The 18,893-nt window shown below is 42.8% G+C and overlaps 1 protein-coding gene across 1 annotated transcript in view; it reads right to left on the bottom strand.

The window, feature by feature from the left end:
• LOC134539126 (limbic system-associated membrane protein-like) overlaps positions 1-17,274 on the bottom strand; it is a 48,433-nt gene extending 31,159 nt beyond the window's left edge. Inside the window, exons 1-3 of the mRNA XM_063380874.1 lie at positions 17,201-17,274; positions 9,200-9,304; positions 3,537-3,752 (exon numbers count right to left, since the gene is read on the bottom strand). Coding sequence (XP_063236944.1) covers positions 3,537-3,752; positions 9,200-9,304; positions 17,201-17,246 — 367 coding nt within the window. The 5' untranslated portion in view covers positions 17,247-17,274. The remainder of the gene's footprint in view (positions 1-3,536; positions 3,753-9,199; positions 9,305-17,200) is intronic.
• Positions 17,275-18,893: the final 1,619 nt, after the last annotated feature.

The raw sequence follows: 18,893 nt of genomic DNA, 5'->3' as shown, positions 1-18,893 counted from the left end.
AGCGGCGTGCTCACATAGCCTCCCGGCCCCGGGGTGGAACAACCAGCGGCGTGCTCACGCAGCCCCCCGGCCCCGGGGTGGAACAACCAGCGGCGTGCTCACATAGCCCCCTGCCCCAAGGTGGAACAACCAGCGGCGTGCTCACGCAGCCCCCCGGCCCCGGGGTGGAACAACCAGCGGCGTGCTCACGCAGCCTCCCGGCCCCGGGGTGGAATAACCAGCGGCGTGCTCACATAGCCCCCCGGCCCCGGGGTGGAACAACCAGCGGCGTGCTCACGCAGCCCCCCGGCCCCGGGGTGGAACAACCAGCGGCGTGCTCACGCAGCCCCCGGCCCCCGGGGTGGAATAACCAGCGGCGTGCTCACGCAGCCCCCGGCCCCCGGGGTGGAATAACCAGCGGCGTGCTCACACAGCCCCCATCCCCAGGGTGGAATAACCAGTGGCGTGCTCACACTGCCCCCGGCCCCAGGGTGGAATAACCAGCGGCGTTCTCACACTGCCCGCAGCCCCGGGGTGGAATAACCAGCGGCGTGCTCACGCAGCCCCCGGCCTCCGGGTTGGAATAACCAGCGGCGTGCTCACACAGCCCCCATCCCCAGGGTGGAATAACCAGCGGCGTGCTCACACTGCCCCCGGCCCCAGGGTGGAATAACCAGCGGCGTGCTCACACTGTCCGCAGCCCCGGGGTGGAATAACCAGCGGCGTGCTCACGCAGCCCCCGGCCCCCGGGGTGGAATAACCAGTGGCGTGCTCACACGGCCCGCAGCCCCGGGGTGGAATAACCAGTGGCGTGCTCACACAGTCCCCAGACCCAGGGTGGAATAACCAACAGCTTGCTCTCATATCCCCCAGGGTGTTGGTGGTATTTGCTGTGGTAGACTTAATAGCTGTTAGCTCGCATATTCCCCTGGGTGAACATAATGCTAGTGAAATGCAATTTATTTCAGGGTGGAATAACCGGCGTGATGGCGGTATTTGCTGCGGCGGTATAACAAGCAGCATACTCGCAGATTTCCCAGGGTCAACAGTAGCACAGTAGGGTATATCATTGTATTCCAGGGTGGAATAAGCAGCGTGATGGTATTTGCTGCTGTAACCAGCAGTTTACTCATATATGGCTAAGGGGAAAATCCAATGGTTTCCATGGTGGAATAACATGCATGATGGTGGTTTTTGCTGCGGTGGGATGACCAGCAGTATACTCATATATTTCCCAAGGTGGACTAAACACTAGTGAAATGATATGTATTCCAGGGTGGAATAACCAGTGCGTGGGTGGTATCTGCTGCGGCGAAACAACCAGCTTTGGGGCCCGTAGATGTCAGGTGGGGGACGAAGCCCCCCTCTGGGGACTATCTTAACTGTGGTACCGGGATTATAAATGTAATAATAACCCCAATCCTAGGTTTCAATGGGAACTTTTTCAATAGTATACTTTTTTTCGCTTATTTCGTGCATATGAGCCTGGACCGCCCTAGTGACATGCATGACTTACGTCGTTAAACCCCAAACGCTAAACCCTCGCAAACCTACAGATTTCGGTTTGTTCCTGTAATCAGCATTATACTCACATATTTTCCAGGGTGTACCAAACAGTACACCCATTTTTTCTAGGTTGAATTTAGCAACAAAAAAAACCTAACGTATTCCAGTTTGGGATAACCAACAGATGTTTTTTTTTTTTTTTTTTTTTTTTTTTTTAGAAATCTTGTAAATGTCAAACATGCTTAAAATTTACAACAGACACGTGTATACAAATAATGTATATATTTGTTAATCTTACAAAGTAATTGTAAAATATTCTGAAAATCGTTACCTTTCAAAGATATGGGTGTATTACTATTTTACTGTAAACGTTAGTTCAAATCTTTTTGGTTTATAAAATTTTGCACTAACTGATGACTAGTTTTAGACATCTTAGCGATACTGTCATCCTATCACAGTATAATGTAATAAAATCACTTTTAATCTTCTTGGTATGTGTTGTGTTAAGGGGTACAGATGGAAACTTAAAGCCACAATCTTGGTTTCAACAGTTTTTTGGTCCAATGATGTGTCCCTACGTCTAATAGCTTGTATTTTGTTTTTAAATAATATTACTTCATTAGAGCGACGGGACCAAAGGCATAGTTCGTAGCAATATTTCTGCCCGGCACGGTAAACGACGAACGTATAAAATCGTCGCCATTCACCCGTAAACTGCCATCTCATTTATTTTGATACGCGCCATAGATGACTGCAATGGACTAGTGTTGAAATTAATGCACAAATAAATAAAATACATTATGTTATATGGACGTCTGACGGTGTTTTAAGCTGGGTTTACGAATGATTTCCTTAAGAATTATAACTTAACATCGAGCACACGATTAAGTCAAAACTACATTTTCCAGTTTATGATTGACAGTCGTCGTAGAAGTAGTTAATTCTAACCAATCACAGCACAAAACACATGGTCGGCCATTGTTCGAAACGGCGAAGCAGGTTTGAAATAGGTTATTGACAAATGTGATATCTATTTTTTCGAAATGGATGATGATTACAAATGACAAAAATGCGAATTCTAACCCAAAATACTGCCTCGCTCGGTCCAATAATAAGACATAAACTTCCGGTTTGAAAGGTTCCGGTTTGTTGTGATTGGTCGCTTCCCTCGAGTCCTAACGAAAAAAAAAAAAAAAATTTAACCATTTCTGTCAAGTCTTAAGTCATCATGTGGTTCGCACACGACCCCGTAAAAATTCACACACGACAATCAGAAACCATTCCACTAGTTTACGTGGAGTCATATGGTAAGTACGCGACTAAGTCTTAAGTCTTAATTCTTAATTTTCAATCGTAGACACACCTTTACTGTGCAGTCATTCACATCCGTAACATGCGACGTATATACCTCGTTTAGGGTAAAATTTCAATCCGGATTTAACCTGGAGTGGAGTGAGGAATCTAGATTGAAATTTCACTTAAAACACTTTGTTGTGGACTGAAGTTGGAGTTAAGTGAGATAATCCACTTCACTTGTTGAGGTGGACTGGACTGAAGAATCCGGATTGAGATTTTACTTTAATCACGGACTGGAGTGAAAAGACAACACGCACGAGCATGCCGCCGCCATATTGCATTGTTTGTTATTGGTCTCGTTGCATTTCAGGCATAATTTGTGAAAATGGCAAAAAAAAAAAAAAAGAGCAGAGGAATGTGTGGACAGAGATGGAAGTAGATTTATTGTTGGACGTAATGATTGAAAAACATATTTTAAGATTGCTGGACGGAAAAAACCACAACATTTTCAGTCCATGTTGACTCCAACTTCGATCTTGTTTACATTTCAATCTGGATTGTGATATTTACCATAAAAACATTTCGTCAGTCTATGTTCGTTACACATTCACTCCGAGTTCAATCCACTCCAGGTTCAATCCAGATTGAAATTTTACCCTAAACGAGGTAATAGACGAACGAGGTGTGTATCTGGCGGTAGCGAAGCCTCGTCGTGCCTGGTGGTACTGGGTAAGGTAAGAGACAGGGGCACTCACACAGCACCTCGATGGCGTGCACCTGCTGCAGCGGGCCCCAGCTCCCGGGGCGCAGCACCTGGCAGCGGTACTCCCCCGTGTCGTCGGGCCCCAGGTGCGACACCTGCAGCGTGTAGTTGCCCAGCACCTTCAGCCGCGCGGGAGCCCTCCCGGCGCTGCGGTTGCCCGAGTCGAACAGCAGCCGCTGGCCGCGCCACCAGCGCACCGTGCTGCCGCCTGCGGCCGACACGCGAACTACCTCCCACTCCGCCGTCCCTTTGTTGGAGGGGAAGCCTACACAACTCACGTAGTTTCGGTTCCCTGCAAGAATTTCCGAAGATTTCCCCGAAGTTTTTGCGTTTTGGTACTAACGCCACTTCAGCCGCTAAATCAGAAGTTTCCAATGAAAAAAAAAACATGTTGTGACTGACCTAACCTGACCTAACCTTTCGATTTTTTTTAATTTAAATTTTTTGAGAGAGATCCGAAGTTGCACGAACGTGGTAGGGAACCGAAACCACGTGAGTTGTAGGCTTTCCCCCTTTGTGGGAGTCCTAAGATGCACATCAAGTTCTGTCCCTGCCCGAACACGCCCGAACAATTCACCTTCGGCCAACTTCGGGATTTGTTTTATTTTTGCGCAGGAAAAATGAATTCAAATATTAAAAGTGGTCGGTTAGGTTAGCTACATTAAAACACTTTGAAACACTATGGACTTGGACATCTTAGGCTTCTCGTCCCTTTGTGCTGCAGTTTTACACTCTCAGCCAGGGATTACGGGAGGATACAGATGGAGCCGTGTTCCCATTTTTTATGTCTGATTTTCCACACTCCAATATGGCGGACGTTTCAGTTGTTCTAGTCTGATTTTATTAACGACTGCAGTTAAGCTGTTCGGAACGAAATTAGAGCAAAATATTACTGGTTAATATATGTGTGTGTGTATGTGTGTGTCCGCGCCAATCAAAAGAGAGCTTTACCAGTACCAAGACAAGGGAAGGTTTTCTTCTTCTTCTTCTTCTTCTTCTTCTTCTTCTCTATGACGGATGGCAGAGGGGGAAGGGCATGAATATAATATCAGGCGCTCCATCGCCCGAGTTTATATATATATATATATATGTATTAGAAGTCCAAAACTAATCTTCTTAATACAAATGTAACGCTACGAGCTAACATTTTCTCCAATGTAACCTCCAATACAGGTACAGCTGATACGTTTGTAAACAAAACGGCCGCCATATTGGTACGCTTAGAACTCTGATTTTGGCTTAACCCCTCTCCCCCTCCTTGTCAAGAATCTGACATTACGCTCCATCAGTATATTTCCATAATCTCTGTACTGAACCGTCTCCAACCACAGAGCAAGGAAGATAGAGTCGCAACTCAATGCAATAACGGACGCTCTTATTTTCTTTGGTAATCAGCGAACCGTGCGGAATTTACGAGCAACATAACAAACCTAAAAGTCATTAAATGTTCGAAAGTAAATGTTGGCAAGGAGAAGGGAGGTGGCGCCCTAACGGTGGATACGTGAAGAATGTGCCACGTCCTAGATTATACCCAAAACATGTATCTTATTTGAGCAGTAAATAATGTATTGTGACTGAATGTATTTTATTGTTATTCAAATGCGTAAAACAGCCCAGTTATGTGGTTTAGTTTACCTTTTCCATTTTTAACGTTTAAATAAGTTTTAATTCTATTTAAAACCTACATAATTGCTAGCGGTTGTGACGAATCTGAGCCGGGAATTGACTCTACTTTTTAACTATTCGTGATTCGGTTCATGTGTGTTTCACCTAGATTAAATAGTTTTACGGGTTTCTTTCGGGTTAATTTTTAAATAAACATTGGATACGAGCGGTTCAGAGGGAAAACTGGAAAAGCATCAGCTAGCAGATTGTGTTCTGTTCATTTTTAACCTGATGTGATTGTGAGAAGTATGAAGCAAGTCAGATTAAAGGAAATGCAGTTCCTGTGGGTTTTTTTCCTGAGTTTTCAAGACATTTGCAGCCTGTAGGTTTTTTTCAGAAAATTTTTACTTAAGCCTAGTGTGGTATATACCCAAACTGGCGAGTACATTGCTTAAAAAAAGTTTCTTAAGAGATAGGTGATACTTTATGTTACAAGTAGTCGAGACTTTAATATTGCATGCTTTTCACTCCTTGTGTATAAATTTGGCATTATCGTTTTCTTAAAAACTTAGCCAATTCATTTCATTTGATAAAATCCTGTTGCAACTCTCTACTTTAATCATTATTGGGGAGAGGAGCACCACGAAAATAAAAATAAAATATAAAAATGGGAATTTCGTTTGTTATTTTTTACTTCCGTACATGATTTCTGATCATTCTGCAAAGCAGCATTGCTATATTTCCGGAAGTGTTATGCAAATAGGAAAGAGGTGGAGGGGATGTTCTCATTTTGCCTTAACTTATTAACATGACAAAGATTGTACACACCAACTCCCTTACTTCTTACCTCCATTATCCAGGTAATGCTGATAATAGTCAGTTGAGTTGCTGTCTATTATGAACCGTCGCCACTTATAGATTTGGACGGGCAATATTGGAAGAACAATGACATCCAATTGTATCCACCAAATCAAGTTGAACAGATAACCTTCAAAACGTTCTGAATCATGTCACACTATCAAAATTTACTATTGTACTAAGCCATTTCAAATTTTTCAAGTTTAATCTTATCTTGAAATTTCAATCATGCAACACAGAGCTGGATATAAATGTTGAACCTGTCATGATTTTTTGGCATTCATCAACTTTTAAAATCTCTATAAATGTAACTCGTATTCAACTCGATTTCAAAAATGTGTCATTTTAAAATCAAGAGAAACATTGTTTGCGTTCAACACATTAAATTATTTAGCATACGACAGTCATATAAACTTTATTTTAATTACTTCACCTTTATAACCTCTTTAATGGCCCACGTGTTCTCCGCCCCTTTAAAGAATCGTTTTGACGGAAACGGACGCCATTTCCATTTCCACTGGGCACGATTTCGATCGGTTGATTCCATCCGACATATTTTAGAACCCGTACCTATTTCCAGAATATATGACGTAAAATAAATTCACCCAATGCATCGTATTTTTAAATTTAATAAAATACCCCTTAGATAATAGTAATGAAGCAAAAATTAATAAACAACACGGTGCGTGAGACCAAGCCATAAAGGCGAAAATAGCCCGTCTACTCTGTCCGTCATCCGTCCGTCCTTCATTTTTTTTGACGTGACAACGGCTAATAAATCGATGAACGCCGGCTGCACGCACGAAAAAAGGTCCCGTTACTCACATTGTTCCGTTACGCTGTGTCCCGTTACGCACTTTGTTCCGTTACGCTGTGTCCCGTTACGCTCATTGTACGCTTGCGCCGCATCTATCTCTCTTACACTCGACTGTTTATAAAGTGAAGTGAAAAGTTAATGTGGTTTTCATTGCTTATTACAACAAAAATTTCGGCAATAAAGGTTAATTATTCTTGCATTTAAAAAATCTAATTACTAGTATAATTTCAAGTTTTTATTCTTACATTATTAAGATAAAATGATTCAATTTTATTCACAAAGTATGCATTCATTTCATCAATGTTTTGTTATGACGTTGTCACGTTAAACTATCGTCCGTAAACCGACTTTACAGACAACCAATTTTTTTTCCAACCATCAACGCCACGCAGCTAGCCAAGCTATTTACAACATGACGTCATCCATCAGTCAAAATATTTTCCCACGTAAGTGCTGCCAACAGTCAGTGTTTTTTTCTCTCTCAGAGACTTATTTCGATGTTGTTGACTATTTATGTCGTGTTTCGGTACGTACTGTATTAAGGGTATCCTCGGAAAAAAATTCAGAGTCGTGATTGAGTTTTAAGAGCCACGTTGTTACCACACAAAACACCTGAACGGCCTAACTCAGATGTTCACAATTTAAAAAAAAAAAAACATAAGCTAGAGCGTAGCATAGCATAAGCACACGACTTCTGCGAAGTCGGTTCACAATTAATTGAAATCTTAAGTTGAATTCACCAATGTAATTTCGCAATGCATCCGACAACTGTTGGCAGTGTTAGCAAGTAACTATATTAACTACCAAACAATTATCACGTGTCATCTGACCAGCAATTTGGAGCACAGTTTTTCAATACATATAAATAAATAAATGTTACATAAAAATATTAGTTAACCATTTTAACCACGGCACATTTGTTTTATTTACAAATTTTTGTTAATAACTTATAAGTATTAGCATTAATTAATTTTTAAAGCAGGAATTTCACCTGAGCGTTGTAATACCTAGACAATTTATTGCGTCAATATGATTGATAAAAATAAACAGTTGTCTAGTCCCGCCAGAATGTCTTCTCACTCGACTCTCGTTGCTTGTTGATCCATGCGTCCATAACAGAAACAAAATATATCTCGCCCGACCTGTATCCCATGCACCGACCGTCCTACGCGCTGTTGTGAGTCAGTGGGTTGGGAAACATGGCGTGCGCATGAACTACTGTTCCTGTTTTTGACGTGACGTCTAATAAATCGATGAACGCCGGCTGCACGCACGAAAAAGAATGACTCTTTGTCCCGTTACGCCTTGTCCCGTTACGCCTTGTCCCGTTACACCTTGTCCCGTTACGCTCTTTGTACGCTTGCGCCGCATATATCTCTCTTCCACTCGATTGGAACAACCATCGATTTGACGTTTTCGAAGCACATTAAACTTGAAACACTCCCATTCGTTTCCTACTTTTCCTATCATCGTCCTATCCTTAACAGAATAACACAGATTGGAAGAAGTTAAATAGCAAACATGTAGAAAAGTTATAGTTAAAATAATCTCTTCGTTAAAGTAATAAACATATTTGAATTAATGAGTTTAAATAAAAGTAAATTTATCAATTAAATTTTTATATTTCATTTCACTCCTTTGTATCCGTACAAAATAGTGATAATTCAATAAAAATGATTCAATTTTATTCATAAAACTATGCAATCATTCCATCAATGTTTTGTTATGACGTTGTCACGTTAAACTATCGTCCGTAAACCGACTTTACAGACAACCAATTTTTTTTTTTAATTGTGCTCCCAGCTTAATACAAACACCTCATAGTGTCTCTATTCTAGTAATAACCGACTGCTAAAAACATAAGATATAATCCATCCGTCCGTCCGTCAAAAGTATGAGTTTGCCAAAAACTTTTGGACGGGCAGACGGACGAAAATTTTTCGGGGCTCTTCGATTGGCTGCTGGACGGACGGATGACGGACGGACGGATGACGGATGGACGAAAGACGAGCGGTTGACGGACAGAAGACGGACGGGTAACGGATGGACAAACACGACGGACGGAAGGATGACGGACGGGCGGGTACTGATGGACGGGAAACGGACGGACGGATAACAGACGGACGGATGATGGACGGATGGAACGACGGACGGATGACGAACGGACGGATGACAGATGGACGGATGACGAACGGACGGATGACGGATGGACGGAAGACGAGCGGTTGACGAACAGAAGATGGACGGGTAACGGATGGACAAACACGACGGACGGAAGGATGACGGACGGGCGGGTACGGATGGGCGGGAGACGGACGGACGGATGAAGGACGGATGAAGGAAGGACGGAGGTCGAGAGGCGCTCCTGGTCGCACCTAGGTTCTCGACGTAGCAGGGCAGCATGACGGTGTCTCCCCTGGAGGTCTTCACCGTGGTGGGCACACTGCGGAACTTGGGCTGCTGCTGGCCGCCGGCTGTCCCTGCAACACCCGCCAGTCGTGTCAACCTCCTCGCCGCGCCCCGTCCCACAACATTTCCCTGTCGCGTCTGCCGCTTCCACAACGCAGGGGCGAAGAAACCGGGGGGGACAGGGGGGACAGGGGGGACGTGTCCCCCTGAACTTTTTGGGTGGAGGGGACTGTCCCCCCCAACTTTCTAGACCGTGATATTTTTATTTTACAATATTATTCTGCCCAACTTTATTTGTAATTTCTTCACTCATCAAATTTTATCTTAAGTAAACAATAATAATTTTAACATCGATGTATCCAATGGTCAGATACAAAAACTGCTTAAAAAGCGCTATTTTGCACTTTTAAAATCAAAATTTTCCTGTGGAGGACCCCCGGACCCCCCGTCTTATTAAGAGGGGAATGGGTTTACATGACATCAAAATCATTATTTCCCCCCCCCCCCCAACTTTATGAACACAGCTACGCCAGTGCCACAACGGCACGAAAAAATAAAGAACATTTCCCTATCGCGTCTGCTGCTTCCACAAAACGGCACGGAAACGCAACGTATAACAAATAAAACCAAATTTTTTGACGTGATAACTTCTTATAAATCGATGAACGCCGGCTGTACGCACGAAAAAGCATGACTCATTGTCACGTTCCGCCTGAGCCGAGCGTGCAAGAACCGGCCAACCACCGTGCGAGAAAATCTTCCATAATATCAAACAGGTTGAAGGCGGTTTTTTTTAACTAATTGTTCGTGATTATATTTAAAAACAAATTATTTAAATTAAATTTACAAAAACTGTTAATAATATTTCAAAATTTAAAAAAGTATGCAATTTTTCATCAATGTTTTCTTATGACGTTATCGCATAATATTATCGTCCTTAAACCGACTTTACAGACAACCCCCTTTTTTTAAACAACCAATTGAAACCGATATGAGGTGAGCTTCATTTCTACCAACACCCACTTCTACCAATATTTAGGGACCGGAAAAATTCGCAGGTTCAATTACCTCTAGGTTGAACTTTATAGTTCTACGTACACTCTGTCAAATGTCACCCTCTCATTGGCTGCTGTCTTGTGAAGGTGTCCCAACGTAGCGGCCTGTGATTCGACACAGCTTCGGTTGAGTGTTTCTCATTGGCCCAGAGTCGTCCACGTGAGTTGTGCGCCAATAGCAGAGGCAGCACTGAGGTATAACTATTTGAATTTCAGGCTGTCGTGAAATGAATCCGCGAATTTTTACGGTCTCTACCAATATTACTTTGTACCATATACATGTTCTAATTTGTTTATTGTATCACAATCAATAACAATTTCATGATTGATGCTAACTTTATAATTACATGATGTGATAATTAAAGAAAAAATTCACCGTGCTATTGTTCGCCCGGGAACACGCACTATTTATATTTTAATTTTTTATCACTTTTTCAACCTGTTGAATAGTGTAAATACATAGTTGAAAATACGACGAAGTTATAGTGACCGATGTGCTTGCTGCAAATAACCTCATTCGGTGGTTGAAAATATTTTGTAAAATATAAATGAATTTTATGTGGAAAGTGCGTTGAATTAAAATGACAAAAGATAAAACATACTGATTTCTTATCGTTTAGATTTTTAGCTAAATTAAATTTTAACAAAGCTCAAAAAGTATCAGAGCTGCTACTCCACATGCTAAAGAAATAATCCCTGGTTTTCCCATACAGATTTGATACTCTTGTCAATTATTTATTGCATACCTACATAGAAGGAATATAGATGTTATTTATAAATAGCGTAGGTTACCTCCTTACGATAAGTTTACCATATATTAAAATAATGAAGACGCCGCCTTCATGTTTGTCAAGTTTGCGATGTTGTGAGGCGAATACGCAGATAAAAATAAATAGTGAGCAAGTCTTTCAGTTTTCTCCAGAGATGTGTAACATCTACCCTCGGTAATGAGCGAATTCATATGTTTACATGTTGCAAATACACTTAGGTATTGTGTAATGCCGTAGAGACCCGCAAAATTCGCGGATTCATTCGGTGATAGGCTAGAATTCAAACACATATACCTCTTAGATAATTTTGCTATTGGCTTACTGTTCATCTGGATGAATCTCAACCAGTTATAAACCTTCAACCAAACAAGGATCGAATCACAGACAAACCAGCTGAGACGACTTACAAGTCGGCAGCCCAATGAACTTGCGTTATTTGCCCGAGTGTACAGGGGTATGTGCAGTCTATCCTGAAGGCCATCGAAACCGCGAATTTTGCAGGTCTCTAGTAATGCGAAACTTGGACACCAACTTTAACTTGGAATTTTTTTTCTTCTTCAAAATTCTTAAAAAATATATACCGAACGTGATAATTAAAAAATCGTGTTTTCAGCTACTTTTCAGGACGCAGGTTGAGTACGGGGCTGAGACATTTAGTGGGAAGTGGACGAACTACTATCCACACGTGATCTCCCTCAGCTACTAGGCTCGCTACTCGCTAGGGGCAGGCATTTTTCGCGAAAAAAAATATCTGAACGCCTACTAGACTGCAACAAGGTATACCCGCAGCAGCGGTTTCTTCCTTGTGATTGGCGGCCGTCTGCGAGTAAAGTCGTTGCCTTATTTCAACGAGCCACTCAGCACGCGTTTGCTTCCACAGTGAATTACTGTGATTGGTCTTGTAACACTGAACATGTACCTGATAGAAACTCACACCCGATAACTAGAGACCGGAAAAAATAGCGATTTCACTCACCTATAGGATAGACTCCATGATCCTGTACGCACTTGGTTAAAGTACATTTGCTCATTGGCCACTGACTCGTGACACTTGTTAACTGTGATGCTTGTGATTCGGTACTTATTTTCTTGAAGGTTTATCGTTGGCCGAGTGTCATTCAGAAAAACTGTGGCCCAATCACTGATGCAGTAAAAAGGCACACGTATTTTGATTCCAGCCTATCGCAAAATGAATTCGCGAATTTTTCAGGTCTCTACCAATCACGAAACACAGACGATGCTACAGTGTTTTAACTTTCAGCTGGTCTCGAGATCTTTTCGCTAAAGGTGCATGCCCCTACGTACTCTCTCAAATGCCCGCACGAGGATAGCTGCCCGAATTTTCTTAACTTGCCCTAGTTTCTAACTTGTTTATTCTACCCGTTCAAAAACGTGAAAAAGGTAAGGTTTTTTTCCTTCTCTCCAGACATGCTGTCGGTGTGTGTACGTATAAGTTAATGTTGGTGAATGGGGCTGCGAGGTCGGAGCTCGTCCGAGACTCCTGGCCCTCAGTTAAGCCCTTTGGTTGAGGTAATGAAGAGGACGGTTATAGCCTGTGGGACGCATTGTCAGCTGGTTGAGGCGGTGTCATGTTGGTGGATAGGGTGGGGGTGCCGGCATTGTGGGGCCAATTGCCGGTACCAAATGGGGGACAATGTCCCCCCCCCCCCATCCATGAACACGCTCCAGACGGCGAGGCATAGGGGCGGCCGCGTGCCTCTGCGAGGGAAGGATCACCCCCCCCCCCCTCGTCTTCCCGGCACACGCGACTGTCCGACGTACAGCCGAGATGCATTAGTAGAGACCGGAAAAATTCGCGATTTCAGTGACCTGTAGGATATACTCCATGATCCTCCATGAACGCGGGAAAATTAAATTTGCTCATAGACTCCACGATCCTCTGCATACTCGGGCAAAAGTCGCCTGCTCATTGGCTGCTGACTTGTGAGGCGTCTCAACTGTGTCCCTTGTGATTCGGTACTTCTTTGAGCGAGGGTCTCTCATTGGCCAAGAGTTCTCAAGATTATTTGTATTAGTCAACTAACTAACGCCCGAAATGCGTTGCAATTCCTCAGTTTAAAAAAAAAAAATTGATTTGAAGTAAATACACATATACATATCCCTCTATCTCTTTCTGCAATTCTCTATCTATTGAACTCTCTATGTATCTCTATATCTCTATATATATTTACAGACATTTATCTCTACGTACATATCTCTATATCTAGAGACCGGAAAAATTCGCGATTTCAGTGACCTGTAGGATATACTCCATGATCCTCTATGCATGCGGGAAAATAACATCTGCTCATTGGCTACTGACTCGTGTAACCTGTTAACTGTCCACAATAATCGGTAGAGACCTGAAAAATTCGCGGGTTCATTTCGTGTTATGCTAAAATTCAAATAACTATATTTTAGTGCTGCTTCTGCTATTGGTTCACTATTAATTTGGAGGACTGAAGGCCAATTAGAGACCCTAACTCATAGAAGTGTCGAATCACAGGCCACCCAGTCGAGACGACTCACAAGTCAGCAGCAAATGAACAGTTGGCATTTGCCAGAGTGTGTAAATGATATTGGAGTCTATCTGAAAGGTCATTGAATCCGCGAATTTTTCCTGTCTCTAATAATCGGTAAAGAACTTTCTGAGCTTTAAGATTTTGAACGAACAAACATTTACATTTTTATTTATACAGATATTTGATGCCAATAGTAGTAAAAGTACGTATAGCAGAAGCATCAACATGGTATAATTATTTTAATTTTAGCAAATCACGAAAGAGAACCCGCAAATTTGTCAGTTTTTATAAACACCTGTGTGGTTGTCAGTGTTCACAGACCAACACTGATAAGTTGATTTGCAGCTTGCAGGTGACATGAGGAAACAGCTGGTACCATTGGTACTGTACTCTTGAAAACGGTCAAATATCAGACAATGCACGTGGCACAGACTATATCTCCGTACGCACACACTACCAACCCCGCCTTCTGCTGGACTCAGCGGTTATAATCTGAGCGTATGTGGCCCTGTGGCTCAATCACTGAAGCAGCAAAATGACGAACCTATTTGGAATCTAGCGTATCACGAAATGAATCCACGAATTTTTCCGGTTTCTAGTCCGGTTTCTAGTTAACGGGACTGAAAAAATGTGTGTTTTCGGATGATTTTCAGGATAGATTACACAGTTCTCTGTTCACTCGGGAAAATAACGCCAGTTCGTTGGCTGCTGACTTGTGAGTCGTCTCAACTGGTTTGCCTTGTGATTCGGTACGTCTTTGGTTGAGGGTTTCTTACTGGTCCAGAGTTGTCCAGATTAAAAGTGAGCCAATATCGAAATTATGTTTGCTGTTTATGGTTCCCGTTTCAAAAAAGGTAATTATAAAATAACGGACGGTGAGGTAGGAAGCCAAAAAGACCGAGACAAAGATTAATTGATCGCGAATCATTCCGGCCTCTACCAAGTAATGACTAGAGACCGGAAAATTCGCGATTTCAATTACCTGTAGGATATACTCCATGATCCTCTATGCACGCGGGAAAATTACGTCTGCTCATTGGCTACTGACTCGTGTCACCTGTTAATTGTGACACTAGTGATTGGATACTTCTTTTGTTGAAAGTTTATCATTGGCCGAGTGTCATTCAGATAAACTGTGGCCCAATCACTGATGCGGTAAAAAGGCAAACATATTTTGATTCTAGCTTATCGCGAAATGAATCCGCGAATTTTTCCGGACTCTAGTAATGACGAATCGTAGACTTTCAGTTGTACTGTAGCCCCATCCTCATTCTCCCAAAAAAGTTCCGAACAGCAATTCTCGCCAACCAAAGCCAATAATAACACAACTATTGTGAGAAAAAAAAATATCACAGCGTTTAACAAACAGTCTGTTTTCCCCGGGAAATACAAGTGTTTATAACCATGACGTAATTATCAAACAAAAAGTTTAAGTTATTAATTATTAGCTGAAAAAATGTTTTTACGAAAATTAATTATTTTTATAATAAATCTTTTGAGAAAATATGCAGCAACACATTAAATTCAATTCTGCAGTCCTCAAAAATTAGCATTATTATCTAGCGACAGTCTATATTGCAAATTGTTGTACACTTGGTGGACACTTTTAGTTAGAACACAGGTTGACACCCTTTGAAGAATTATAAGTCAATGAAAAATTTATAAAATAAATATCTGAGCGAATTTTGTACTACCAGAAGAGAAGGTGAAATGTTGCAAAAACCACTGAGCGCATGACAACTTGACTATGCGCAACGTTTGTGGAGTCTGAACTGGCAATAAAAATTTACGTGAATTTTGCAGTCCCATATTGGTTTGCTTGTACAGCATGAGTGGGAATTCAACCGGCCAACTTCAGCTGCAGGTTCACCACGAAAAAAAAGAAAAGTTCAATTGTGTTACGACTTACGTCATCTACTGTTTCCAGAAGCTGGTATATGACTTTGAAATTGGATCTGAAAAAAAAATTATTGCAAAATATTGAGAAAAAAAAGTTTTTTTTTTTCTTTCAAGTTAGATTACTGAGTGTCAGTATAATGATTTGTTTCAGTAAAGTTCTGCAACCACCGATAAAAAAACGTGTCGCTCTCGTAAAGTGTTGTGGTCGTTAAAATAACTATGAGTAGATACCGGAAAAATTCGCGATATCAATGACCTGTATGCACGCGGGAAAAATTACGTCTGCTCATTGGCTACTGACTCGCGACACACGTTAACTGGGACGCTCGTGATTCGATACTTCTTTTGTTGAAAGTTTTTCATTGGCCGAGTGTCATTCAGATAAACTGTGGCCCAATCACTGATGCAGTAAAAAGGCAAACGTATTTTGATTCTATCCTATCACGAAATGAATACGCGAATTTTTCAGGTCTCTAACTATGAGTGTCACAACTATTTTCTAACCAATTTTTCGGACGTGTTGCTACCAACAATTATTCCAAAAGAATTAGTTTTTACCAAAGCGAAAAAAAAATCCTGAAGTTTTAGAAATTATGTTAAATTATACATATTGCGCAGTGGACTCGAAGTGTCCTATCTTCAGGGTCCACCCGAGCATAGAGATACGGTGCGCAGAGCTTCAGGAAAAAAAACACGCGATTTGTAAAACTGCTCGAGATATCCGAGTGGCGATGGGTTTACGAAAAAAAAAAAAAAAAAAAAAAAAAAAAAAAAAAGCATTCAAGAATACGCTGAAGGCGGATGAGAAGTTCTGTTTCATATTTTAATTTTTTTAACAGTATTTTTTAGAACATTTCAGAATGGCTAAAACTCGTGTTTGCAGAGTAAATTTCCATCGTGAAAACACCCGGAAGCACTCAAGGGACTTTGCGACGTCATTGTCACTGCTCAGACCTATGAGACGACGAGAAGACTACGCTAGGAGTACCGGCGAACGTTGCATTAGCTAGAGACCGGAAAAATTCGCGGATTCATTTCGTGATAGGCTAGAATCAAAATACGTTTGCCTTTTTACAGCATCAGTAGAGATCTGCAAAATACGCGGATTCAGTGACATCCAGGATAGACTCTGATACACTCTACACACTCGGGCAAATGCCACCTGTTCGTTGGCTGCTGACTTGTGAGTCGTCTCGACTGGGTGGCCTGTGATTCGACACTTCTATGAGTGAGAGTCTCTAATTGGCCCTCAGTCCTCCAGATTAACAGTGGACCAATGGCAGAAGCAGCGCTAAGGTATAATTATTTGAATTGTAACATATCACGAAATGAATCCGCGTATTTAGCAGGTCTTTATGCATCAGTGGTTGTGCCACAGTTTATCTGAATGACACTCGGCCAATGAAAAAACTTTCAACAAAAGAAGTATCGAATCACGAGCGGCCCTGTTAACATGTGTCGCGAGTCAGTAGCCAATGAGCAGACGTAATTTTCCCGCGTGCATAGAGGATAATGGTGTCTATCCTACAGGTCATTGAAATCGCGAATTTTTCCGGTCTCTATACATTACCACAACCTGTGTTTAACGGTTTTCGGCTCGGAAGTTCGTCGGTCGAATAATGAACCGACCGACTGTTGGTGCAGTGGTGACAAAACCCCGACGGAAGCAGTGAGGGGGAAGGGGATGAGAAGGGGGGAAAGGGGTTGTTTGAGGGACGTACCTGCGAGCAGCAGAGCCATGCAGAGCAACGACACACTGGCCGACATGACCGTTCCAGACGCGCGCCGAACTGACACTGACGACTCGCCGCGGTCCAGCGCCCAGCATCACCGCCTCTCTCTCTCTCTCTCTCTCTCTCTCTCTCTCTCAGACCCTCTCATTGCCGTGCATCTCCCAGCCCGCGACCCCGACCCGCAGCGTTAACACCCCCCCCCCCCCCAATTCCACTCCTTCATCCGCCGCATTTGTTTCTGCCGGACTAACACACGACTGGAACCACAGAAAGTCGCCGTTCAGAAGTTGCCTGTCTAAGTGGGTCGTTACCACAACGCCGAACGTACAATAACGCCGAATACCATAACGCCGAATGCCAAATTGACCGCAACGCCGACAGCTAGAAAACTGCTGTGTACTACAACGCCGAATAAATTTCAGGGGGGGGGGGGGGTGACACAGGAGCAAAATGAAAAACAACTGAATGAATTTGTGTGCTAACCTTACCTAACCTAACCTTTGTGGCAGTCCTGCAATGACATTTTTCTGGGGTTTATGTATTTCGGCGTTGTGGTACACAGCAGTTTTCTAGCTGTCAGCGTTGTGGTCAATTGGGCATTTCGGCGTTATGGTTTTCGGCGTTATTGTACGTTCGGCGATGTGGTATTTCGGCTTTGTGGTGCATCCCCGTTTCTGCTGGACTAACACATGACTGGAATCACAGAAAATCGCCGTCCAGAAGTTGCCTGTCTGTAGTCGTTCAAAGTTGACCAAAGAAACTTCCTGGGTTGACAACGCTGCCTACCGACGTATTATTCTATTACACTACTCTTCGGAGAGAGCGACGTCGGTGTGCTCATTGCACGGAGTGTACAAGAAATTATGGCATAATTACCCCCTTCTTAAACATACTACGCCCACTAAAACGCAAAAAAAAAAAAAAAACCACACAAAGTGTCATTCCAGGTCCTGGTACCCGTCCTCCGATTATTACTATTATAACACTCCGACAAAAAAAAAGTCCCCGTGTCTGCGCTCTCTTCGTGGTGTCTCGACTGCTGTTTGACTATCTCCTCAAAAATTGCTAGAGACCGGAAAAATCCGCGGATTCATTTCGCGATAGGATAAAATCAAAATACGTTTGCCTGTTTACCGCATCAGTGATTGGGCCACAGTTTATCTGAATGACACTCGGCCAATGATAAACTTTCAACAAAAGAAGTATAGAATCACTAGCGTCCCCATTAACAGGTGACACGAGTCAGTAGCCAATGAGAAGGTGTAATTTTCCCGCGTGAATAGAGGATCATGGAGTATATCCTACAGGTCATTGAAATCGCGAATTTTTTTCTGGTCTCTACCAATCACTAGGGACCGGAAAAATTCGCGGATTCAATGACCTCTAGGATAGCCTCCATTTAGCCTCTGCACATCTCAAATAAACACGCGTGTTCATTGGGTACTAAACTGTGAGGCGTCTCCACTGGGTAGCTTGTGATTCGACGCTTCTTTGGTCGATAGTCTCTCATTGGCCCAGAGAGCTCCAGTTAAACTGCGAGCCAATAGCGAATTTATTCAGGTCTCCAGACATGATTCACGCTGGGGTGAGGACAGGGGCTCGGGCTGATGCAGGCTCGGACGGACGGACGGACGGAGGACGGACGGACGGAGGACGGACGGACGGACGGACGGGGGACGGA

This window comes from Bacillus rossius, chromosome 14 (assembly GCF_032445375.1).
Source record: "Bacillus rossius redtenbacheri isolate Brsri chromosome 14, Brsri_v3, whole genome shotgun sequence".
Classification (NCBI taxonomy): Eukaryota; Metazoa; Arthropoda; class Insecta; order Phasmatodea; family Bacillidae; genus Bacillus; species Bacillus rossius.
This window is presented reverse-complemented; position numbering and strand designations above follow the sequence as displayed.